The sequence below is a fragment of the Ascaphus truei genome, chromosome 7 (assembly GCF_040206685.1).
Source record: "Ascaphus truei isolate aAscTru1 chromosome 7, aAscTru1.hap1, whole genome shotgun sequence".
In the NCBI taxonomy this organism is placed as follows: domain Eukaryota; kingdom Metazoa; phylum Chordata; class Amphibia; order Anura; family Ascaphidae; genus Ascaphus; species Ascaphus truei.
In genome coordinates, this window is record NC_134489.1 from 44,829,455 (window position 1) to 44,855,911 (window position 26,457).

At 46.4% G+C, this 26,457-nt stretch overlaps 1 protein-coding gene across 7 annotated transcripts in view; it reads right to left on the bottom strand.

Moving 5' to 3' along the window:
• Window positions 1-26,457, bottom strand: part of ASH1L (ASH1 like histone lysine methyltransferase) — a 130,646-nt gene that overhangs the window by 56,405 nt on the left and 47,784 nt on the right. For all 7 annotated transcript variants that reach the window (XM_075608144.1, XM_075608141.1, XM_075608142.1 and 4 more), the window contains 3 exons: window positions 9,780-9,857; window positions 3,539-4,271; window positions 2,652-2,828 (listed from right to left, as the gene is read on the bottom strand). In XM_075608144.1, the coding sequence (XP_075464259.1) occupies window positions 2,652-2,828; window positions 3,539-4,271; window positions 9,780-9,857 (988 nt within the window). The remainder of the gene's footprint in view (window positions 1-2,651; window positions 2,829-3,538; window positions 4,272-9,779; window positions 9,858-26,457) is intronic.

Here is a 26,457-nt window from a genome sequence, read left to right on the forward strand (position 1 = left end):
GGTCACGTGAGCGGTTCGCCCAATGAGGGCAAATCAGCTCTGTGACGTCATGGCCACACACCCCGACACGCTCCCAATTGCGTCTACCCTGGTCACAAACCGCAGCAGCTAAAAAGCGGGTGACATCACGTGCATGAGCACGGACGTGAGCGCGCGGTCACCATGGACCCAGCCTAAGTTCTATTGAGAAGATTTCCTGTTGCCATTATCCCAGCGTTAAAGCTACCAAATGTCACAGATACCCAGTTTTCTCGCCATCTGGTATCCACACCTCTGGGTATAGAGCCATTATAGCTGTAATAAAAATGGCAGGAGATATTAAGTATAAAATTATGTTTAAAATACAAGAAATTGGGTTTATGACACGTTAAGATCCTTCCCGGGTTTGTGCCTGTGCGGATCTACAAAGAGGGCTTAATTAGCGCGGCTATCACAGATGTCCCACTAAAAGTGAAATATGTGTAGTTTAGAAGGATAAAGACGATAGCCAGATCCTCGGCTGTCAGCCTCAAAGAAAACTGTCACATTCATTGAATGATCACTTGTGCATCCCAGAGAGAAGTGACAAACAGGCCACCACTTAGTTGGAAGGCTTTCTTAAAAATGAGGATATAATGTGATGACAGCTACTCTGAATAGTAACCAATGGAAATCTATCACCGTTGCGATCATACAAATCAAATCATACCACACACTGCATGGGTAAGAGGTGCCAAAGACAGATAACTGTTTCCCCTGCAAAAATAGATGGTAGGCTGACAAATTATATATGCAGGCGTGTATGTGACGTACAGACACAATGGTGTCAATGGAAGAGAGGAAGAGAGGACAGCAGCCTGATAATCACATAGAAAAAGGACGGTTTGAGTTTGACATATACTCTTGCATATACTGCAGATGATTGATCGGGACTTGATTCTAAGCTTATTCTGAGTTGGCTATTTTGTGTCTTGTAGGGGGGTTAAGGGTTAAGGGAAGTACCTTGTGGTTCCGTTGGACCCACGGGAATGGGCCTGAGGAAAGTGTTGTTACCCTGAAACGTTGCCCCTCTTACCCTCCCCCATTGTATTTATATGTTTATTTGTTAGCAGTTTCCCCTTTTTCCCCTCACTCCCCTTCCCTGTGTTTTCCCCCCCCTACTCTTGTGCTTTTTAAGAACCATATATTCTGCATTTAGTCGTTAAGCATTCTCATTTGTGATACCTATTGTTCTATTATTATCGCTATTAAATTTTGGCTTATTCCGAGACTCTTTTCGTTTTCTCTATCAATCAGTGTGCTGGAGCTTTTTTGGGGTTTTCAATGGTGAAGATGGTGTCTGTCTAAGTACTGTATTAGAGAAATTAAATTATGAGGCCTTTTATATATTCAGTCAAGACTTTTTAAACTTCAAAAGAGGTTTGTTTTTCCTAAGTCATAACAATGTCAGGAGAGTCGGTTTATGACAAAGTGGGTCGTTTGTGTTTCAATGGGAAAGAAATAATACAAAACTCTCACCAAGGTAATAGGAAAATCAGAATTCAACAGAGGTGTGTTTTGGGATCAGGACACGTGAATTCTCTTGTACTGCAGGAACCTCTCTGGGAAAGACCTATGGCATACAGTATGGTCACATTCTGTACAGGGCTTTCTGTTTGTTTTATCCTTTCATTTTAAGAAACCGTTCTGCATTTATTGTAACGGTATGTTCTTGTAATAATCTTTTTATGTAATCTAAAGCAGGGGTGCGCACAGATTCTCTGCAGGGGGCACGGGGGTTTATAGAGGCCCCGCCATGGCAACGTGATGTCATGACGCCAGAACATTAGAGCCAAGGTCAGGAGGGGGGGCGCGAGTAGAGGGGGACAGCCGGCAGGGGGGCGCAGGGAAAAAAGATTACACTCCCCTGATCTAAAGCACTGTCTTTTTGTATATTAAATTCACACATTTAATAAATGATGCTTTGGGCTCTGAATGTGTTGTAGAATAAAGTAAATTTTTGTACACATTTTGCTACACCAGATTTTTGTCTGTTAAGTGCATAGTTTTCTTTAATAAACAGAGAACCAAGACCCTGGCAGATATATATATCAACTCTGTGCCCAGGACATACTTGAAAACGAGAGGTAACTCTCAATGTAATATTTCCTGGTAAAATATTTTATAAATAAATAAATAAATAATATATAATTACATATTTTATTTGCATATTTCTTGGGTGATAGCAGCGGATAGATGATTGCAATCGCAATTGAAAGTACCTTGCACAGGAGAAAGGTGGGTTGGCTAGAGTAGCCGTGTGTATTAACCCTGGTTCCATATTTAAGTGACGCGCCCTCTTGTGTGCTGTTCGTGACAATGGATTATGGGGACGGATTGAGGGGAGATATTGTTAATTTGAGGAACCTTTGTGAAGGTGAAGAGTGGGCCAACTTGTGAGCTGTGTATTAACCCTTGTTCGTATGCAAGTCATGTGCTCACAGGTGTGCTGTACATGACAGCCATGTCCTGGTAGCCATACCTCTGGGTACAAGCCATTGTAGCCATGTCCGTGGTAGCCATACCTTTGGTTACAAAGGCATTGTAGCAATGTTCCTGGTAGCCATACCTTTGGGTACAAAGCCACTGTAGCCATGTTCCTGGTAGCTGTGTTTTGTAACATTTCTACTTACTCAGTGGTTTTGTACACATCAGAGAACAGACCGGCCTTCTGGAACTTCTTCTTGGGGGGTCGGGCGGTCTTCTTCTCTCGCTGGACAAGCGGAGTCAAGAGATTACTGTCACGCTCTTTATGATTCCTGCCGATGTCATGGACGGTGGGCAGGTCAGAGGTGACAAACTCAGAGAGGCTGCAATCAGAATCACAAACCCATTGACATAACATGATATGTGGAGGGGAGGAGAGAGGGAGATGGGGAAAAGAGAGAGGGAGAAGGGGGAGAGAGGGCAAGAGAGAGTGGGGAGAGAGGGGAAGAGAGAGAGGGAGGGCGAGAGAGAGTGGGGAGAGAGGGGGAGAGAGGGGAAGAGAGGGAGGGGGAGATGGGGAGAAGAGAGAGGGGGAGGGGAGGAGAGGGAGTGAGAGAGGTAGCGAGAGGGAGGCGGAGAGTGGGGAGAGAGGGGAAGAGAGAGAGGGAGGGGGAGGAGGGAGATGGGGAGAGATAGGAGGGAGAGGCGGAGAGAGAGGAGGGAAGAGAGAGAGAGCGGGAGAGACACAGGAGGAGAGAGAGGGGGGAGAGAGAAGGGGGGGGGAAGAGAGTGGGATTGAGAGAGGGGGGGGGTGATCAAAGCTCCCGCATCCTGTGGGCCAATAGGAAGTAATGTAATTGGCTTCTGCTTCCTATTGGCCCGTGTGACGGGAGAGCTTTAAACTTTGCCGAGATATCGGCACCCCCTTTAGAGGTCATTATCTCGGGCAGCAAGGGATCCCCGGATCCACAATTAATGGGGTTCAGCTCAGTAGACCCCCTGCTTCAATCCCATGTAGAAAATAAAAAACAGCTTGCTCCTTTAATAGCATTTGTGAAAGAGAATCTCTGCTCGGAGCCTCGCAAGAAATTACCTTGTGCCGCTCTCCTGATCCTCCTCTAAATGAGCTAACTGCTGTTTCTTCATCTGCTTCTCCATGGCCATGTGCTTCCTCTTCCAGCCTTTCCTGTGCTCAGCGTTTAGATTAACGCTCTGGACCACAGCCTCAATGATGTCAGCGACAGTGTCGGCCCTCATGCTGCTTACTTCGCTCTTTTCCACCATGCGGGCTACCAGCTTGGCAGCCTGCAGATCCTGCATGGGGTTGACTAACTCCAGTGGGTACTTCCTGGGCCGGCCCGGTCTCCTCTTCACGATGTTGTTCCCTGTCCGTGACTGTCTCTGCAGCTTCTTGGCTTTCAGGATTTTATTGACGTGGTCCAAGTTCTTCTTAGTGGCCAGGATTTTGTCATAGTTGTAGATCTTCCTGGCCTGTCTCTGCATGGCCTCCACCATGCTTCGCTTGAGGTGATGCGGTGAGCAGCTGTTGGCAAGTCGACTTGAAATCGCCCCTATTCCATCGAAGGATGAGTCTGTGGCTGTTGTTTGAATCAGCAAGTTGTCCTGCTTTCCTTGGCTTTTCTCCCGGTTGTGCATCCTAATGGAGCTTGGCGAGGTTGGGACAGAGACATTAGCAATGATGACCGCCTCTATAGTCTTTTCCAAAGTGGCCTGGCTCTCACCGTGTGCCATGCGCTGCAGTAAACTGTCAACAGACTCTTCCATTGAAGGACCCAGCCTCGCACCTCGCAGAGGGACCCCGATAACTGGAATAAACAAAGAGTAATGTTTATAAGTCTAGAGACATGTTAGAGTGCTCTAACTACCAGTATATTAGGAACATGGTGCAGCCCAACACACAAAGGGTAAACCAGGTCACGTGTGCATTATTTGTGGCATCATCTAGATTTCCACATAAAATATTCAGGCACAGTGTAGAACACTAAAGCAGTAAAACAAAGGTTTGATGAAGAAGTTCACAAGATCAATGACAGAATCACTCCACCTGTTTTCGCCCTAAAACTCTTCTCACAGAATTATATGTTTTCCACTAAACTGATGCACGGTAAGACTTTTCTTGTCGGATAGAAGTACAGAAGAGGGTAGATACCAAGTGAATGTCAGCACCAAATAATGCCTTATTATTAATGACCGGTTATGTGAACACTGTGCCGAGTGCTACTCTCTGTTGTATATATATCAGGACAGGTCTAATGACAGTCCCCTCGCCCCATGGCACACGCTGCATCTCATTGCTGCCGATAAACATTAGATCCCAACCCTACAGAATTTGCATTGCATTTTCATGAACAAGGAAGGGACTGGTATTGTGACTCAGTACAAGTATTAGAGTCACAGTGATCTCAGTCGCTCCATTATCAATATGACAAAGTGACCACAGCCAGAAAGCACACTGCGGTCAGTGAGGAGGCCAGCAAAGTATTCGATGTCAAATCCGAGACGAACAGGGCAACAACCTGTCCAGCATCTACTTCCCACCCACCCAGCCTGGCAGGCAAGTGCAACTATACCAAAAAGCTGCAGGTTTGGAAGTGTTAGCATTTACTAAGGATCCCCCCTCCCCCGCTTGCTGTATTTGACTTCATTTAACTTGAGTTTCAGTACAGAGAACCTGGTACTAAATGGTTTCTTAAAGCCACACCATATGTTTGGTAAACCAAGAGATTGAAGCAGCTGCATGAATGGATGGTAATGGAACCCTAGACGGTTTTCGGACATCATGTCAGGTGACCTGTCCTTGAACTGGTTTCCCTGTTTTGAAACATATCCAGAGGGATCAGGCAAACAGAGTTCATGATCCCAGCGACAGCTGCAGCTCTGGTCATGCATGCCTACAGCACTCTGTAACAAAGGAGCTGTCTGCCCACAGCACCCTGCCAACTGGCAAGCACGTAACATAATGGGTGCACAGACACTGCAAAGAATGTGCAGGGCGGCGGTTCACATGGAATTTTACTTGCAATAATCTGCTGGCACAGAAAAAGTTAGAACAGCAGTACACCAAGGATTACAAATGGCAACTTCACTACACAATACACCTATGTTGTAGCTTTGTATAATGGGAGTTTAATATTCCAGCTCAAGATTAGACAGCAACACCTTCTGTTGATGCAAAGCTTTGTCATATATAAGCGAGTGTCAGTCAGTAAGCAGTGACCTATGTAAGTACCTTAGTGAGTGTCCGTCAGTGAGCAGTGACCTATGTAAGTACCTCAGTGAGTGTCCGTCAGTGAGCAGAGACCTATGTAAGGGTTGTAGTGTGTCCGTCAGTGAGCAGAGACCTATGTAAGTACCTTAGTGAGTGTCCGTCAGTGAGCAGTGACCTATGTAAGTACCTTAGTGAGTGTCCGTCAGTGAGCAGTGACCTATGTAAGTACCTCAGTGAGTGTCCGTCAGTGAGCAGAGACCTATGTAAGTACCTCAGTGAGTGTCCGTCAGTGAGCAGAGACCTATGTAAGTACCTCAGTGAGTGTCCGTCAGTGAGCAGTGACCTATGTAAGTACCTTAAGTAAGTGTCCGTGAGTGAGTAGTGACCTATGTGTCATAGTGAGTGTCCATGAGTGAGCAGTGACCTATGTAAGTGTCGTAGTGAGTGAGCAGTGACCAATGTAAGTTTCCGTGAGTGAACAGTGACGTATGTAAGGGTCGTAGTGAGTGTCCGTGAGAGAGCAGTGACGTATTTAAGGGTCGTAGTGAGGGTCCGTGAGAGAGCAGTGACCATGTAAGGGTCATAGTGAGTGTCCGTGAGTGAGCAGTGACCTATGTAAGTGTCGTAGTGAGTGTCCGTGAGTGAGCAGCGACCTATGTAAGTGCGGAAAGCCGGTTTTGTAAATTATTAATGGAATGTTTTTAGTTTATTTACAAACCAAGAGAAACTATTTACTAAACTGGTTACTATAACCACTTTCTCACTGTCCCTTTCATCCATTTACTTATTATCCATATTATTTTTCTTTTTTACATCTGTGTTAAGATCATGGAATCTCTGTAAATCAGCATTTCTGACCCGAGGAAGAGAAGAGAGCTCTCAAAAGCTTCTCTTATAGTATCTATTGTTAGTCCAAATAAAAACGGTATCATCTAATACTGAAGTAATCATTTACTCTGCACAGGACTAACACAGCTATTTCTATTTAATTCATATAACCACGTTCAAAACTTGGAAGTATTAGCAACAGATTCCTGAGCTTGTTCTTTCTTGACATCAATTTGCAGATCCACATTTCTTAACCAACATTCTCCATCTCTGCCATCTCGTTAATGGCGGTAGATTTGTGGCCTCTTGGTGGGCGATCCCTTCGGGTTTCCCCAGCGCCGTTATGGCCATTCTTTAGAAGAAACTTGTTTAGTAGTCTTATAACGGCACATATTCCCTGGTGTGCCCTGTTCTGGGCTTACAGTATAAGGGCACATATCCCTTGGTGTGCCCTGTTCTGGGCTTACAGTATAAGGGCACATATCCCTTGGTTTGCCCTGTTCTGGGCTTACAGTATAAGGGCACATATCCCCTTGTGTGCCCTGTTCTGGGCTTATAACGGCACATATCCCTTGGCGTGCCCTGTTCTGGGCTTATAACGGCACATATCCCTTGGTGTGCCCTGTTCTGGGCTTATAACGGCACATATCCCTTGGCGTGCCCTGTTCTGGGCTTATAACGGCACATATCCCTTGGCGTGCCCTGTTCTGGGCTTATAAGAGCACATATCCCTTGGCGTGCCCTGTTCTGGGCTTATAACGGCACATATCCCTTGGCGTGCCCTGTTCTGGGCTTATAACGGCACATATCCCTTGGCGTGCCCTGTTCTGGGCTTATAACGGCACATATCCCCTGGTTTGCCCTGTTCTGGGCTTACAGTATAAGGGCACATATCCCCTCGTGTGCCCTGTTCTGGTCTTACAACGGCACATATCCCCCCGTGTGCCCTGTTCTGGTCTTACAACGGCACATATCCCCCCGTGTGCCCTGTTCTGGTCTTACAACGGCACATATCCCCTCGTGTGCCCTGTTCTGGTCTTATAACGGCACATATCCCCTGGTTTGCCCTGTCGTGGCTTATAACAGCACATATCCCCTGGTGTGCCCTGTTCTGGGCTTACAGTATAAGGGCACATATCCCCTGGTTTGCCCTGTTCTGGGCTTACAGTATAAGGGCACATATCCCCTGGTTTGCCCTGTTCTGGGCTTACAGTATAAGGGCACATATCCCCTGGTTTGCCCTGTTCTGGGCTTACAGTATAAGGGCACATATCCCCTGGTTTGCCCTGTTCTGGGCTTACAGTATAAGGGCACATATCCCCTGGTTTGCCCTGTTCTGGGCTTACAGTATAAGGGCACATATCCCCTGGTTTGCCCTGTTCTGGGCTTACAGTATAAGGGTACATATCCCTTGGTGTGACCTGTTCTGGTCTTATAACGGCACATATCCCCTCGTGTGCCCTGTTCTGGTCTTATAATGGCACATATCCCTTGGTGTGCTCTGGTTTTATCTCACACCACATTTTTTAAGGTATGAAGTAATCTCTTGTAGTTCTCTTCTCTTTTATAACGTGAGAGAAGATAAATCATGAAACAATTGTAGCTTCAAATTCTGAAGTCTCAAGGTTTCAAGCTTTGGACATAATCAACTTAAAATTGTGGAGCATCACCGCTGTCGCGTGGCGGTTCCATAAGAGGGGGTTTCTGTAAGAGGTGGTTTAGGTCTTAAAACCCGGTGAGATCTATTTTCCAGCCCCATTCCGGTATCTGTCCTGGATGTGCAAGAATAATCTTTAGAGGAATTCTTCAATATCCATTTGTTCCACATCCAATGGGCTATATCGTATCCTCTTGTTCTCATAAATGTCAGCAAACACCTCTTTCTCTTGATCCCAACAAAAAAAGGTCTTTTAGAGTGTGATCTAAAATTTTTCCCTTTTTTTGTATGCTTTATGTCTAAGAGCAAATTTATAAGGTCGTCTTCAGTGGACAATAACTTTATATCAGCTTTTTAGTTGCATATTTGGGTTGAGCATCCACCATTTTATCCGATTCCTCTCTTTCAGGCACCACGTGTTGAGGCTGATCGTGTGTTAAAATTGCAATGGTGCATTAGAATTTGCGCTCAGAGCATCTAGAGAATGGAGTACGTGTTTTCTCATTTAACATATCTCCCCCCCCCCCCCCCCTATAAAACAGTTTTGCTGAATTGATGGCTTCTCTCTGCCACCTACAGTAAGAAGAGGCCTAGCAAATCCAGGTTCAAGGTTCAGTAAAACCTAAAACGTTATGTCTGCTGTGAAAATAAAGCAATCCAACTTTTACCTTTGTTTGGTCACTTTTTTTTATTTTTTAAATAAACAGGGAAAACCATGCCAACCTCCCATTAATTCCCTAATCTAGAGGTACTCCCCCCATGCCAAACTCCCATTAATTCCCTAATCTAGAGGTACTCCCCCCATGCCAACCTCCTATTAATTCCCTAATCTAGAGGTACTCCCCCCATGCCAACCTCCCATTTATTCCCTAATCTAGAGGTACTCCCCCCATGCCAACCTCCCATTAATTCCCTAATCTAGAGGTACTCTCCCATGCCAACCTCCCATTAATTCCCTAATTTAGAGGTACTCCCCCCATGCCAACCTCCCATTAATTACCTAATTTAGAGGTACTCCCCCCATGCCAACCTCCCATTAATTACCTAATTTAGAGGTACTCCCCCCATGCCAACCTCCCATTAATTACCTAATTTAGAGGTACTCCCCCCATGCCAACCTCCCATTAATTACCTAATTTAGAGGTACTCCCCCCATGCCAACCTCCCATTAATTATCTAATTTAGAGGTACTCCCCCCATGCCAACCTCCCAGTAATTACCTAATTTAGAGGTACTCCCCCCATGCCAACCTCCTATTAATTCCAATACAAATCACCCATGAGGAGCAAAACACTTTCCAAAGGAAACTCAATGAGTGAGATTCCCTTTCAATGAGTGGCACTCACAATGAAGCAGTCTTTACCGGTTAAAACACGAATGTCATTTTAAAAGAGGAGTGAACCTCTCTATAGTAAAGAAAAACATTGTTTTGTCATTTGCATGTGATTTACATAGCTTATTAATTTCATATGACTGTGTAACGTGACCAATGTCTTAATATAGCAACTCTCTGTGCCTGCCAGTAGGATGATGCCAGGAATCAGACTGGCTCCATGCTAAGCTGCCTGTACAGTGATAGATCCAGACATATACAGAGCGTGTGGGTCTGGGGTTACTCGCCTGGAGAAGAGGTGGTGTTCTTCTGAGAGGAGCTGCAGCTTGTGCTTTCTGACTGTCTCATGGTCGTCTCCTGAGGGGCTGGGGAGGAGGAGACACAAAATATCTTCATTTGGACCGTCCACCATTTACATGCAACACAAAGTAGAAGAATTGCTTTCGTTACAACACAAACAGATAGATCTAGTGTCTCAGCAAACACAGAATAAAGCTTCACGCTCTCTTCACATATCATTATGGTGTATCACACGTTTTATCACACGTTTCATACATTGGCTACAGGAAGCTAAGTGCATCAGGCTACTATAATTCTGATTGTAATAGAATAAGGATCAGTCAAACATGTAAAGGGCAATAATATAACATCGGCATTATTTCTAGTATCACTGGATGCCCAAATCTAAAGCAAATGCCCTAAGCCACTACCGTCAAAAACCAAGGCAACTACCGCAGTAGCTTCAATCCCACTGCTGCTAATGGAGCTTTGCATATTATTATTAAAAGAATTATTATTATTATGGGGCTTCATGTGTATTTGGCCCGTACGGCAGGGAAGGAATATTGCATTATAAAGTACTTTCCTAAAACACATAACCAAACAACGTATACAACTTATAACATCCTGAATCAAAACATAATAAAAGAACGAGAGATAGAATATAATGTTTCCTAAAAGCCGTGATGTTTTATTATAAAACGCAGGAATGGCACATTACTACAGAGCCCAATGCTTCCAGCCACAGCTGTTGCATCCACTTGTTCACGGTGCAGAGTCGGAATGAGACAGGCGGGTTATGGGAACTATACGGAGATGCTATACAGCATCTTGTTCCAGTTCTCACATGTGCCGTGTCAGATGTCAGAGGTAACAAGCGAATAACAAAACGTGTGTTTCTGGTTTGTGCTCTGAACTCAGAGACAGCGGCGATATCATAAACTCCACTTTACCAGGAATATTATTCTCATCGCACACAGGCCGGAAAACTGGTCAGCGACATGAATACTGACCGATCAAAAGTGTCTGTGCTGAACATTTACTAAGGGGGCGGGAAGGTACAGCCACTGCTGGCCACGCACATTTACTATGGGGACAGGAAGGTACAGCCACTGCTGGCCACGCACATTTACTATGGGGACAGGAAGGTACAGCCACTGCTGGCCACGCACATTTACTATGGGGACGGGAAGGTACAGCCACTGCTGGCCACGCACATTTACTATGGGGACAGGAAGGTACAGCCACTGCTGGCCACGCACATTTACTATGGGGGCGGGAAGGTACAGCCACTGCTGGCCACGCACATTTACTATGGGGACAGGAAGGTACAGCCACTGCTGGCCACGCACATTTACTATGGGGACAGGAAGGTACAGCCACTGCTGGCCACGCACATTTACTATGGGGGCGGGAAGGTACAGCCACTGCTGGCCACGCACATTTACTATGGGGACAGGAAGGTACAGCCACTGCTGGCCACGCACATTTACTATGGGGACAGGAAGGTACAGCCACTGCTGGCCACGCACATTTACTATGGGGGCGGGAAGGTACAGCCACTGCTGGCCACGCACATTTACTATGGGGGCGGGAAGGTACAGCCACTGCTGGCCACGCACATTTACTATGGGGACGGGAAGGTACAGCCACTGCTGGCCACGCACATTTACTAAGGGGGCGGGAAGGTACAGCCACTGCTGGCCACGCACATTTACTATGGGGGCGGGAAGGTACAGCCACTGCTGGCCACGCACATTTACTATGGGTACAGGAAGGTACAGCCACTGCTGGCCACGCACATTTACTATGGTGACGGGAAGGTACAGCCACTGCTGGCCACGCACATTTACTATGGGGACAGGAAGGTACAGCCACTGCTGGCCACGCACATTTACTATGGGGACAGGAAGGTACAGCCACTGCTGGCCACGCACATTTACTATGGGGACTGGAAGGTACAGCCACTGCTGGCCACGCACATTTACTATGGGGACAGGAAGGTACAGCCACTGCTGGCCACGCACATTTACTATGGGGACGGGAAGGTACAGCCACTGCTGGCCACGCACATTTACTATGGGGGCAGGAAGGTACAGCCACTTCTGGCCACGCACATTTACTATGGGGGCAGGAAGGTACAGCCACTGCTGGCCACGCACATTTACTATGGGGGCAGGAAGGTACAGCCACTGCTGGCCACGCACATTTACTATGGGGACGGGAAGGTACAGGCACTGCTGGCCACGCACATTTACTATGGGGACAGGAAGGTACAGCCACTGCTGGCCACGCACATTTACTATGGGGACTGGAAGGTACAGCCACTGCTGGCCACGCACATTTACTATGGGGACTGGAAGGTACAGCCACTGCTGGCCACGCACATTTACTATGGGGACAGGAAAGTACAGCCACTGCTGGCCACGCACATTTACTATGGGGACGGGAAGGTACAGCCACTGCTGGCCACGCACATTTACTATGGGGACTGGAAGGTACAGCCACTGCTGGCCACGCACATTTACTATGGGGACAGGAAGGTACAGCCACTGCTGGCCACGCACATTTACTATGGGGACAGGAAGGTACAGCCACTGCTGGCCACGCACATTTACTATGGGGACAGGAAAGTACAGCCACTGCTGGCCACGCACATTTACTATGGGGACTGGAAGGTACAGCCACTGCTGGCCACGCACATTTACTATGGGGACAGGAAGGTACAGCCACTGCTGGCCACGCACATTTACTATGGGGACAGGAAAGTACAGCCACTGCTGGCCACGCACATTTACTATGGGGACTGGAAGGTACAGCCACTGCTGGCCACGCACATTTACTATGGGGACAGGAAGGTACAGCCACTGCTGGCCACGCACATTTACTATGGGGACAGGAAGGTACAGCCACTGCTGGCCACGCACATTTACTATGGGGACTGGAAGGTACAGCCACTGCTGGCCACGCACATTTACTATGGGGACGGGAAGGTACAGCCACTGCTGGCCACGCACATTTACTATGGGGACTGGAAGGTACAGCCACTGCTGGCCACGCACATTTACTATGGGGACAGAAAGGTACAGTCACTGCTGGCCACGCACATTTACTATGGGGACGGGAAGGTACAGCCACTGCTGGCCACGCACATTTACTATGGTGACGGGAAGGTACAGCCACTGCTGGCCACGCACATTTACTATGGGGACTGGAAGGTACAGCCACTGCTGGCCACGCACATTTACTATGGGGACGGGAAGGTACAGCCACTGCTGGCCACGCACATTTACTATGGGGACTGGAAGGTACAGCCACTGCTGGCCACGCACATTTACTATGGGGACAGAAAGGTACAGCCACTGCTGGCCACGCACATTTACTATGGGGACGGGAAGGTACAGCCACTGCTGGCCACGCACATTTACTATGGGGACGGGAAGGTACAGCCACTGCTGGCCACGCACATTTACTATGGGGACAGAAAGGTACAGCCACTGCTGGCCACGCACATTTACTATGGGGACTGGAAGGTACAGCCACTGCTGGCCACGCACATTTACTATGGGGACAGGAAGGTACAGCCACTGCTGGCCACGCACATTTACTATGGGGACAGGAAGGTACAGCCACTGCTGGCCACGCACATTTACTATGGGGACGGGAAGGTACAGCCACTGCTGGCCACGCACATTTACTATGGGGACGGGAAGGTACAGCCACTGCTGGCCACGCACATTTACTATGGGGACGGGAAGGTACAGCCACTGCTGGCCACGCACATTTAGTATGGGGGCGGGAAGGTACAGCCACTGCTGGCCACGCACATTTACTATGGGGGCGGGAAGGTACAGCCACTGCTGGCCACGCACATTTACTATGGGGGCGGGAAGGTACAGCCACTGCTGGCCACGCACATTTAGTATGGGGACAGGAAGGTACAGCCACTGCTGGCCACACATTTACTATGGGGACTGGAAGGTACAGCCACTGCTGGCCACGCACATTTACTATGGGGACAGGAAGGTACAGCCACTGCTGGCCACGCACATTTACTATGGGGACAGGAAGGTACAGCCACTGCTGGCCACGCACATTTACTATGGGGACGGGAAGGTACAGCCACTGCTGGCCACGCACATTTACTATGGGGACAGGAAGGTACAGCCACTGCTGGCCACGCACATTTACTATGGTGACGGGAAGGTACAGCCACTGCTGGCCACGCACATTTACTATGGGGACTGGAAAGTACAGCCACTGCTGGCCACGCACATTTACTATGGTGACGGGAAGGTACAGCCACTGCTGGCCACGCACATTTACTATGGGGACAGGAAGGTACAGCCACTGCTGGCCACGCACATTTAGTATGGGGACTGGAAGGTACAGCCACTGCTGGCCACGCACATTTACTATGGGGACAGGAAGGTACAGCCACTGCTGGCCACGCACATTTACTATGGGGACAGGAAGGTACAGCCACTGCTGGCCACGCACATTTACTATGGGGACTGGAAAGTACAGCCACTGCTGGCCACGCACATTTACTATGGGGACAGGAAGGTACAGCCACTGCTGGCCACGCACATTTACTATGGGGACAGGAAGGTACAGCCACTGCTGGCCACGCACATTTACTATGGGGACAGGAAGGTACAGCCACTGCTGGCCACGCACATTTACTATGGGGACAGGAAGGTACAGCCACTGCTGGCCACGCACATTTACTATGGGGACAGGAAGGTACAGCCACTGCTGGCCACGCACATTTACTATGGGGACAGGAAGGTACAGCCACTGCTGGCCACGCACATTTACTATGGGGACTGGAAAGTACAGCCACTGCTGGCCACGCACATTTACTATGGGGACAGGAAGGTACAGCCACTGCTGGCCACGCACATTTACTATGGGGACAGGAAGGTACAGCCACTGCTGGCCACGCACATTTACTATGGGGACAGGAAGGTACAGCCACTGCTGGCCACGCACATTTACTATGGGGACTGGAAGGTACAGCCACTGCTGGCCACGCACATTTACTATGGGGACTGGAAGGTACAGCCACTGCTGGCCACGCACATTTACTATGGGGGCGGGAAGGTACAGCCACTGCTGGCCACACACATTTACTATGGGGACTGGAAGGTACAGCCACTGCTGGCCACGCACATTTACTATGGGGACAGGAAGGTACAGCCACTGCTGGCCACACTCTTTTAGTAAGGGGAAGGGAAGGTACAGCCACTGCTGGCCACGCACATTTACTATGGGGACTGGAAGGTACAGCCACTGCTGGCCACGCACATTTACTATGGGGACGGGAAGGTACAGCCACTGCTGGCCACGCACATTTACTATGGGGACAGGAAGGTACAGCCACTGCTGGCCACACTCTTTTAGTAAGGGGAAGGGAAGGTACAGCCACTGCTGGCCACGCACTTTTAGTAAGGGGAAGGGAAGGTACAGCCACTGCTGGCCACGCACATTTACTATGGGGACTGGAAGGTACAGCCACTGCTGGCCACGCACCCCACACATTTACTATGGGAACTGGTCGCCGGAGTGGTTTCGTTCTGGAGGACACCCCAGTTACAATGATGTAATATTTAAAAGTGTAAATCCCAACGCAAACACAGCCTGTGAGCGACAGAACGCTCAGAGTGCAAGCTCTTTAACCCAGACTCCTTTCAGTCTGCTGCACTTACCCCATAGGGATATTATGTCTTTGCCACATCCAGGGATAAGGAACAGCCCCCAGAAGCGAGATGACAGACCACTAGCTGACAAACACAGTGTTGGATAATGACTGGATAGTCAGTGCATTATATAGCTACAGTTGTGTGAAAAAGAAAGTACACCCTCTTTGAATTCCATGGTTTTACATATCAGGACATAATAACAATCATCTGTTCCTTAGCAGGTCTTAAAATTAGGTAAATACAACCTCAGATGAACAACAACATATGACATATTACACTGTGTCATGATTTATTTAACAAAAATAAAGCCAAAATGGAGAAGCCATGTGTGAAAAACTAAGTACACCCTTACTGCTTCCATAGGAATTAAGATGCTAAGTAGCAGACAGGTGCTGCTAATCAAATGCCCTTGATTAATTGATCATCAGCAAGTGTGACCACCTCTATAAAAGCCGAAGTTTTAGCAGTTTGCTGGTCTGAAGCATTCAGGTGTGTGTTAACACAATGTCAAGGAGGAAAGACATCAGCAGTGAAATTAGAGAAGCAATTGTTGCTGCCCATCAATCTGGGAAGGGTTATAAGGGCATTTCCAAACAATTTAAAGTCCATCATTCTACAGTGAGAAAGATTATTCAAAAGTGGAAAACATTCAAGACAGTTGCCAATTTCCCAGGAGTGGACGTCCCAGCAAATTCACCCCAAGGTCAGACTGTGCAATATTCAGAGAAATTGCAAAAACCCCAAGAGTTACATCTGAGACTCCACAGGCCTCAGTTAGCATGTTAAATGTTAAAGTTCATGACAGTACAATTCGAAAAAGACTGAACAAGTATGGTTTCTTTGGAAGGGTTGCCAGGAGAAAGCCTCTTCTCTCTCTACAAAGAACATGGCAGCACGGCTTAGGTTTGCAAAGTTGCATTTGAACAAACCACAAGACTTCTGGAACAATGTCCTTTGGACAGACGAGACCAAAGTGGAGATGTTTGGCTATAATGCACAGCGCCACGTTTGGCGAAAACCAAACACAGCATATCAGCACAAACACCTCATACCAACTGTCAAGCACGGTGGTGGAGGGGTGATGATTTGGGCTTGTTTTGCAGCCACAAGACCTGGGAACCTTGCAGTCATTGAGTCGACCATGAACTCCTCTGTATACCGAAGTGTTCTAGAGTAAAATATGAGGCCATCTGTCCAACAGCTAAAGCTTGGCCGAAATTGGGTCATGCAACAGGACAATGATCCCAAGCACACCAGCAAATCTACAACAGAATGGCTGAAAAAGAAAAGAATCAAGGTGTTGCAATGGACCAGTCAAAGTCCAGACCTCAACCCGATTGAAATGCTGTGGCTGGACCTTAAGAGAGCTGTGCATAAACAAATGCCCACAAACCTCAATTAACTGAAGCAACGTTGTAAAGAAGAGTGGGCCAAAATTCCTCCACAATGATGTGAAAGACTGATAAAGTCATACAGAAAACTATTACTTCAAGTTATTGCTGCTAAAGGTGGTTCTACAAGCTATTGAATCATAAGGTGTACTTAGTTTTTCACACATGGCTTCTCCATTTTGGCTTTATTTTTGTTAAATAAATCATGACACGGTGGAATATGTCATATGTTGTTGTTCATCTGAGGTTGTAGTTACCTAATTTTAAGACCTGCTAAGGAACAGATGATTGTTATGTCTTGATATGTGAAACCATAGAATTCAAAGAGGGTGTACTTTCTTTTTCACACAACTGTACATGTTCTGATTCTGGGCAGTATATGCCGCATCCCAGAGGATGCACCTACACCTGGGCAGTATATGCCATATCCCAGAGGATGCACCTACACCTGGGCAGTATATGCCGCATCCCAGAGGATGCACCTACACCTGGGCAGTATATGCCGCATCCCAGAGGATGCACCTACACCTGGGCAGTATATGCCGCATCCCAGAGGATGCACCTACACCTGGGCAGTATATGCTGCATCCCACAGGATGCACCTACATCTGGGCAGTATATGCTGTACATTAGCCATGAATGTGTTACACAATGTAAAGAAACGAAGATACCAATTACATAAGAATCTATTGAAGGTGTCAGGCATATTGACATCTCAATATCATGAGCACAGCTCTGTATATGGCTCTATAAATGACATGGGAACATATGGCTCTGTACATGGCATGGGCACAGACCTGTATATGGCTCTGTACTTGGCATGGGCACAGCTCTGTATATGGCTCTGTACATGGCATGGGCACAGACCTGTATATGGTTCTGTACTTGGCATGGGCACAGCTCTGTAAATGGCTCTGTACATGGCATGGGCACAGATCTGCATATGGCTCTGTACATGGCATGGGCACAGATTTGTATATGGCTCTGTAAATGACATGGGAACATAAGGCTCTATACATGGCATGGGCACAGACCTGTATATGGTTCTGTACTTGGCATGGGCACAGACCTGTATATGGTTCTGTACATGGCATGGACACAGATCTGTATATGGCTCTGTAAATGACATGGAAACATAAGGCTCTATACATGGCATGGGCACAGACCTGTATATGGTTCTGTACTTGGCATGGGCACAGACCTGTATATGGTTCTGTACATGGCATGGGCACAGATCTGTATATGGCTCTGTACATGGCATGGACACAGATCTGTATATGGCTCTGTACATGGCATGGACACAACTCTGTATATGGCTCTGTACATGGCATGGACACAGATCTGTATATGGCTCTGTACATGGCATGGACACAGATCTGTATATGGCTCTGTACATGGCATGGACACAGATCTGTATATGGCTCTGTACATGACATGGACACAGATCTGTATATGGCTCTGTACATGGCATGGGCACTGGAGACAATGCAGGCAGATTCTGTTTGTATAATCTGTCAATGTATCATCTCAGAGAGGGAAACAAGATGCAGAACGCTCTCCTGGTATACTGTAATCAATTTCCACTCAATCATGTGCTTAAATATGCACAGTAATGTTTTTTTCCCCTTTGTATAATGATTTCATGTAAGCAGCAAATATTCATTTATTAAGCTTAGATGCGTTTCAGTAATTATAGAAAGTGATGATGTGGCTGCGTTATGGTGTGTGTGTGACAGCGTGTGCGACTGCGTGTGTGTGCCCCTGTGACTGCGTGTGTGTGTGACTGCGTCTGACTGTGACTGCATGCGTGTGTGTGTGTGCGACTGTGGGGGTGTGTGACTGTGATTGTGTGTGTGACTGTGACTGCGTGTGCAACTGCGTGTGTGTGCCCCTGTGACTGCGTGTGTAAGAGAGAGTTGCACCTGCATGTGACAGTGACTGCGTCTGCGTGACTGTGATTGCGTGCGTGTGACTGCGTCTGCGTGTGACAGTGACTGCATGCATGTGTGTGTTACTAAGACTGCGTGTGTGTGACTGTGACTGCATGTGTGTGTGTGACTGCATGTGTGTGCGTGCGTGCGTAACTGTATGTGTGTGCGTGTGACTGTATGTGTGGGTGCATGTGTGACTGTGGGTGTGTGCGACTGTGGGTGCGTGTGTGACGGTGTGTGTTTGTGTGTGCCTGTGGTTGTGTGTGACACTGTGGTATTGTGTGTGCGACTGTGGTTTTCTGTGTGCGTGTGCGTCTGTGTGTGCGTGCGACTGTAGGTGGGTGTGACTGTGGTGTGTGTGCGTGACTGTGGGTGTGTGTGACTGAATTTGTGTGCGAGACTGTGTGTGTGACTGACTGCGTGTGTGACTGTGCATGTGTGACTGTGAGTGGGTGTGTGACTGTGTGCATCCGTGTGTGTGTCTGTGTGTGACTGAGGGTGCGTGTGTGACTGAGGGTGTGTGTGCGCGAGACTGTGTGCGTGCGTGTGTGACTGTGGGTGGGTGTGTGACTGGTTGAGTGACTGATTGTATGTGTGACTGTGGTTGTGCGTGCGTGACTGCGTGTAACTGTGAGTGGGTGTGTGACTGGTTGTGTGTGTGACTATGGTTGTGTATGTGACTGTGTATGTGACTGACTGTGTGTATGTATGTATGTGGGCGCGTGACTGCACACGACTGTGATTGTGTGTGAGACTGTGTGTGTATATCTGACTGTGTGTGTTATGTCTAAGTGTTTATGCTTCACAATAAATGTCACGGAAGACCAGGTTATTTACACCTTTTAACCGGGATCATTCATTGAGCAAAACAAGGTAATGAAATATATTCGCTTACACACGATACACAAAATATAGACAAAAAGACACACTTACTTTGCGACTCGGGTCGAAAACTAGACTTTCCTAAGTGCATGTAACTCTATGGGAGAGTTTTACCCTGACCGGGACTTAGCCCAGAATCTCCTGGAACCCAAATCAGCATAAAATTCCATACACCACCGCAACGTTCTCTTCTGAGAACTTGGTCCCTCCTGACCGCGAGTTAGTCCAAATCTCCTGGAACTCAAATTGGCATAAAATCCCACCCGCGTCCGCTACGATCGTTTCTGAGAACTTGAGCACAAAAGTCGGGACTTGGACTCTGGCGGGCAGACTTTAAATCGAAGTCGGTTGCTCTGTTATACAAACAAAGCATCTTTGAAAAGCCCGCCCACCCTCTTTCAGCTCAGACTCAAGGGGAACACACAATCTGATTGGCTCAGAGCTTCTTATAGTATCCTCTGCTTCATTCATAAAATAGAAGCAGACCGGACAGCCAATCAGCGCGTGGGATGTTTCTCAAGCAGCCAATCAGAGCCAAGCCGGGTAGAAAAGCCGGGTCAGCGGGGAATTTGAAATAGCCAAGAGATATCTCCTCCCAGCTATCCCAACGCCCCCCGCTGGGCAGGCACCCCTAGGTCTGGTAGAACAAGTGGCATTCCGGAGGACTTCCACTGATCTCCGGACCTAGTACTCAGCCTTTCCCTGGTGACCAATTGCCGTTCACACCTCTGGGCATCCTCTGGCTGCTTTGAACTCCGATGTCCAGCAGACCTACCGGCGCCTATGGGTTAGCTCGGGCAGCCTGTTTGGACATGGGTTCCAAATGTAAAAAGCATGTTACATTACATGAAAGTATATTTTAGTATACTTCTGAGTCTCTGAGTACAAGAGGCAGAAAATAAAAAATATTGTAGTTTTATTTCTATCTGCCTTATTTCCCACACACTTCCCCCTAAACTCAGTTTGGACTCTCAGAGTCCCCCCCTCCCCCAACCTTATATACGATTGGGGAACCCACAAACCCTATACTGGTTGTGGGTCACCTTGGCACTAGCTGGGGTACCCCCATTAACCTAGGGATTCCCTCAGCTACAGAAATATGTGTTTTATCCCTGTGCCTCATTCTCCTTTCTGGACTGTGCTGAAGCAGGGTACCTAGTGGTGACTTTAAGCACAGAAAGGGGTGATAACAGATCTCCCTACGTTCCCTATTTACTGCACTCAGTATAATGATACAAATTAGTGGGGCTCAGTAGTCCCAGACATTAATATGTCAAGCGACCATTGGGTGCAAATTCCACATAGCAGCTGCTCCCATCACTGTGAGAGGTCAGGTACTACTAAAAGCCATATAATGGCTAGAAAATAATAACTTGTTTTGTTAATTAAATTTAAGGACAACGACGCAGTAAGTGTATAATACAGTGTGCAAGAATAAAAACAATGTAATCAATAAAAAGTGATGATCAACAAGTACTGCCAGTTTTTTTAGATCTAACAGGACCCTCATACATAAGCAGCAACATAAGGGGAAGACAAGAAGTGGTAAGGGAAGATTACTTAAGAGACAGGAACATATGGGGTTACAGGGAACAAGAGCAAAAGAAACCCAACAAGAACAAACAAAAACATCGCAAGTGATTAATTTGACATCTAAACAGTTAAATACTGATCACTTAAGTGTCCTGTCTAGAGGGCTGTCCTTTTGTCCTACTAGTAAAACGAACTTATTCGAGACAGTAAAAGATCTTAATTTGTTCGAGGAAGTTACTCTTACATAAGTTCTTTACTAGACGTTATCAGAGAAATATGATAAACATATCCAACGAAGAGATTGACCCCAATGATGGCAATGTGGTGGTACTGGACAAAACAATGTATGCTGTCGAATGTATGAGGTTACTGGCAGATAGAACTTGCTATCAAATATTGGATAGTGACCCAACTAAGGTTTTCCAAAAAAAAACTATTGATGATCCTTAAGGATGTCTTAAAGAATAAAGTGATTTCAGAAAAAGAATTTGAATTTATGTAAAATTGCCACGGGCAGCAACTTTTTACCAACTTCCCAAAATACATAAAGGGAAAATTCCCCCTCCAGGGAGGCCAATAGTCTCTGGCATTGGAAATCTTACATCCAATGTCAGCGTCTATGTGGACCAATTGTTATGCCCGTTCGTGAGTGCCTTGCCATCATATCTTCATGATACGAAAGATGCACTGTTAAAACTCGAGGACATGACGATTGACCCTGGTACACTACTTGTAGGTTTGGATGTTGAGGGGCTCTATTCCAGTATCCGCCATCCGGATGTTATGCGGGCAGTTGCTCATTTTTTTAAGTCAAGGAGTCAGGATCTGGATAAATATAACGAATTTATCCTCCAACTACTAGATCTTACCCTAACTAAGAACTACTGTCTCCATACTCTGCTATTGGGTTCTATGTATAGCTGCTGAAATAATTTTTCAAATACACTTTTGACTTATTCCAATTGACTATTGTTCATTACTTCTATTGTTGCGTGCTGGGGTCATATGTATATATCTCTATTCACCTTGGGGTGATAGAGGTTAACCCTGCTTCCGTGCACCAATTCACTTTGTTTGTTTATCACTGACGTGGAGTGCTACCTAACAGACACAAACTTTTTGTATTAGCCAGTGGTGTTCCGACTGAACACCGTTTGGACAGTAAGATCATAAGATTCATAGGTACATTTAATGACCAATGGGGCACTATATATCGGATTTTTAACAAGCACTGGCATATCCTGATGAATTATCCGGATTTGAGTCATGTCCTGAATCAATCACCGAATTTAACAAGTAGACAGAGTCGCAATTTGAAAGATATTTTGGTGCAAAGTCACTATTCAGCGAAGCCTAAAATAACTTGGTTAGGACAGAGACCAACTGGCTCCTATTCGTGTGGCAGGTGTAAAGCCTGGAAACGTGCCAATAAGGAAAGAATTTGCAGATTCCACCCAACAGCAAAAATTTACCATTAAAGATTTCATCAACTGTGCTACCGCAGGCGTAATATATTTGACTGTATGCGGCGGTGGGAAATTATATGTCGGTAAGATTCATGGGCAGTTCAAAATAAGAATATTGGAATATCTTGGAACAATTCGGAACGCCTTTGATACAGTACACCAGTGGCACGACATGTAATTGAAGAACACAACGGAGACAGTGACAAATTAATCTTTATTGGCATCGAACACGTACCATGGGGCCCAAGGAAAGGTGATTGAGATAGGAAGTTATTCCAGAGGGAGTGTAAGTGGATTTATACATTAAAAACACTTAGCCCCCTAGGTTTAAATGAGGGGTTTATTGTCTCTGCATTTTTGTAGATCTTTATGGAGACATCTGCCCAGACAACACATACTCTGTTGACTATGATTGTTTCAGTGTAATCTTAGATGTCCGTTTTGACTTATGGGGCGGACAGATAAGGTTTGCACATTCCTACAAAACATACCATCATTGAGAAGTCTACTGCAGTTATGTTTACAGTCTATATAATCAGCATCTTATCTTGTGACTGATTGTTTATTACTCCCATATATACACCGTTCCCATAACCAGCTTGACAGATGTTTTTATATTATATATATACAGCACTGACAGTGCTTAATTGCAATGTCCCCATACACTATATCAATATTGGTGGTGACGTCATCGCGTTGACGTCCCAGGAGGAAGCGTGATCAATTGTCCTTGCCCTCGTTGATACTGGTTGTATGGCGTTACATTGTAGCCACTCTAATGCCTATTGAGGGCTATTTAACCACACACACAGTTAGATTCATGATGTGGTTTGGATGTTTGCTACATAGTATGCAATAATTGCTCCTGTTTATGGTTTAAAAGGTACTGCGTTGCAGAGATGTTGTTATTAGAGATTGCTTTCACATATATTGTAGCCCTTTGATCTACAGGGGGCGGACTTACCGAGTATGGTGATTTGCCTGTGCCTTTTGCTACTTCAATACACAGTGGCTACATGCCCCATTCAGCTACACTTTTAAGAATAGCATGATTATAGTACTGTAATGCTAGCCTCCGTGAACTCAACCAAGCATGATTAATTCAAAAAAACTTTATTGAAACAAAAACATGGACATGAAAAAACCTCTAACGCGTTTCATCCCGTGAAGGGACTTTATAAAAGACTTTGATCTTTGATAAAGTCCCTTCACGGGATGAAACGCGTTAGAGGTTTTTTCATGTCCATGTTTTTGTTTCAATAAAGTTTTTTTGAATTAATCATGCTTGGTTGAGTTCACGGAGGCTAGCAGTGACCACTGGGATCCTTCTTTCCACTTACCTGTTACCCTGATCGGCTGGAGCACGCAGGACACCATTGCAGCAGGAGATTCAGCTTTTCATCAGCTCTACGGCAGATCTCACAGACAGCCAGCTGAAGCCTACAGCACTTCGTTTGACACGGGAGTTCGGTAAGGGCAGCAGCCTCTGTTTTATTTGGGTCATTACTCGGCAGCATGTAGAAGTATGTGTAGCCTTGTTATTTCCATCAGTCACTGCAATCTATCCCCTACCCCGGTTTAGTCTATATACGAGTGCTTATCTACTTTATTATCCATTTACTATTGCTGCAGTGCTGTGTCCACCTTCGTTTCCACTTCACAGGATATCAAGGGACTGGCTGTTAGCAAGTTTGGAGCATGTGGATATTCCCCTTTCTTGACATAGTACTGTAATGCTTTACCATTGTGACCAGTGGCTAAATATACCGGTCAAGCCCTCTGGTATAAATGTGTATCTTTACATGCTGGGACATTGTGCTATTCAGGAAAAGAAGGATCCAACGTTCTAGTGTCTAGTCACTTGAGAAAGACCTATTTAGGTTGAAACGTTGTGTGGCACAAAAATTAGCATTATAATCAAAACCGTAGAGCGTTGGATCCTTCTTTTCCTGAGTATTGCCCTGGAATTACTCTGACAGGTACTCCTTGAACCAGCAGCACCAGTAGACTATGTATATATATTTTTTTTCATTGTGGTGTGCAGCATACGCCTTAATTTAGGGACAATGTGCTATCCCATGTAGATCTGAACATATCCTAGGAGAACACAATATATGTGTGTGATATATCAGAGATATATACTATTTGCATCACTGCATGAACCTACAGTACCACAACATGCAACATATATAGCATAAGTGATATGTAGCAATGGACAATTTTTGAAGTGCTTTGAGCTTAACCATTGGAGTTAATTATACCAAGAACATTATGTTCAATGTCTCAAAACACTTGATCATCACTTTTTATTGATTACATTGTTTTTATTCTTGGAGGAAACCCAGCGTTTGGTGATGTCCATGCGTTCCAGACTTCAAGCAGTCATTGCCTGCAAAGGATTCTCGACAAAGTATTAAAATTGAACATTTTATTTATGATTGTGTTAATTTGTCCAATTACATTTGAGCCCCTGAAATAAGAGGACGGTGTATGAAAATGGTTGCAATTCCTAAAGGTTTCATACGATATTTTTGTTCAACCCCTCGAATTAAAGCTGAAAGTCTGCACTTCTATTGCATCTCAGTTGTTTCATTTAAAATCTATTGTGGTGGCGTACAGAGCCAAAAGTATGAAAATTGTGTCAGTGTCCAATTATTTCCAGACCTAACTGTACATGTTCTCACAGGGATGTAAACTTGCTGCTTGGCGTCTGTGTTTTGCAATGCGGAGTGACCCATCACACACTGCCGCAGCTAGTGCGCCCGATACTGCTTTACTATCGCTACACCAAACAAGGCTGGGCACCGGTGGCTGCGGGAGGAATGACGGGTCACTCAGAGCTGCATCACTCACTGAAAGGGGGCGCAGCCGTTGCTGAGGTCCCGCGCTCCTCCCCAAAGCACGAGGGGACGCTGTAACTCACCTTCTCTCTGATGGCTTTGGGCGTCGCGTTACCATGGCAAAGCGCCATCAAATGACGCCGCTGCGTCATGTGACATGACCACACATGATCCCGCAGCATCATTTGTCGCCAGATACCAGGAAGGGGGCGCAGGGCCAAAAGTTTGGGCACCCCTGGCTTACTGTCTAGTGCCGGAGAGCTGCGAGAGAGGAGCGTAACGGCTGGGGGAGGAAGCGATATGGAGAGTCCTGCTCTGCACGATTCATCCCATGGGCAGTACACAGGTCTCGGGGCATCCCTTTAGGTTTGAGGAAATGAGATTTCACCAGCAACAAAGGAAAGGGTTCTTTACAGTAAGGGCAGTTACAGTGTGGGATTCATTACCCATGGAGACTCATGGCAGATACAATAAATTTGTTCAAAAAAAAGGTTGGGCATCTTTTTAGAAAGGAAAGGTATACAGGGATATACCAAATAAGTAAACATGGGAAGGATGCTGATCCAGGGATTCATCCGATTGCTAATTATTGGAGTCAGGAAGGAATTTATTTTTCCCCTAGGAGATATCATTGGATGATATTTCACGGGGGGGGGGTTTACCTTCCTCTGGATCAATATACTGTAAGTAAAGCTATAGGATAAAGTATCTGTCTAAATTTAGCATAGGCTGAACTTGATGGACGTACGTCTTTTTTCAACCTCATCGACTATGTAACTATGTATGAGATCAGGGTCATGAGGAGCGGGGATGAGTGTCTGTATGCCTGAGAGTTTGTGCAACACAGAGAGACAGCGATATATAAAGATATAGAGACATTATGCAGAACACCCGCAGCGCACCTCTGCCATTGGCATCGCAATACTAGTTTGATGCGC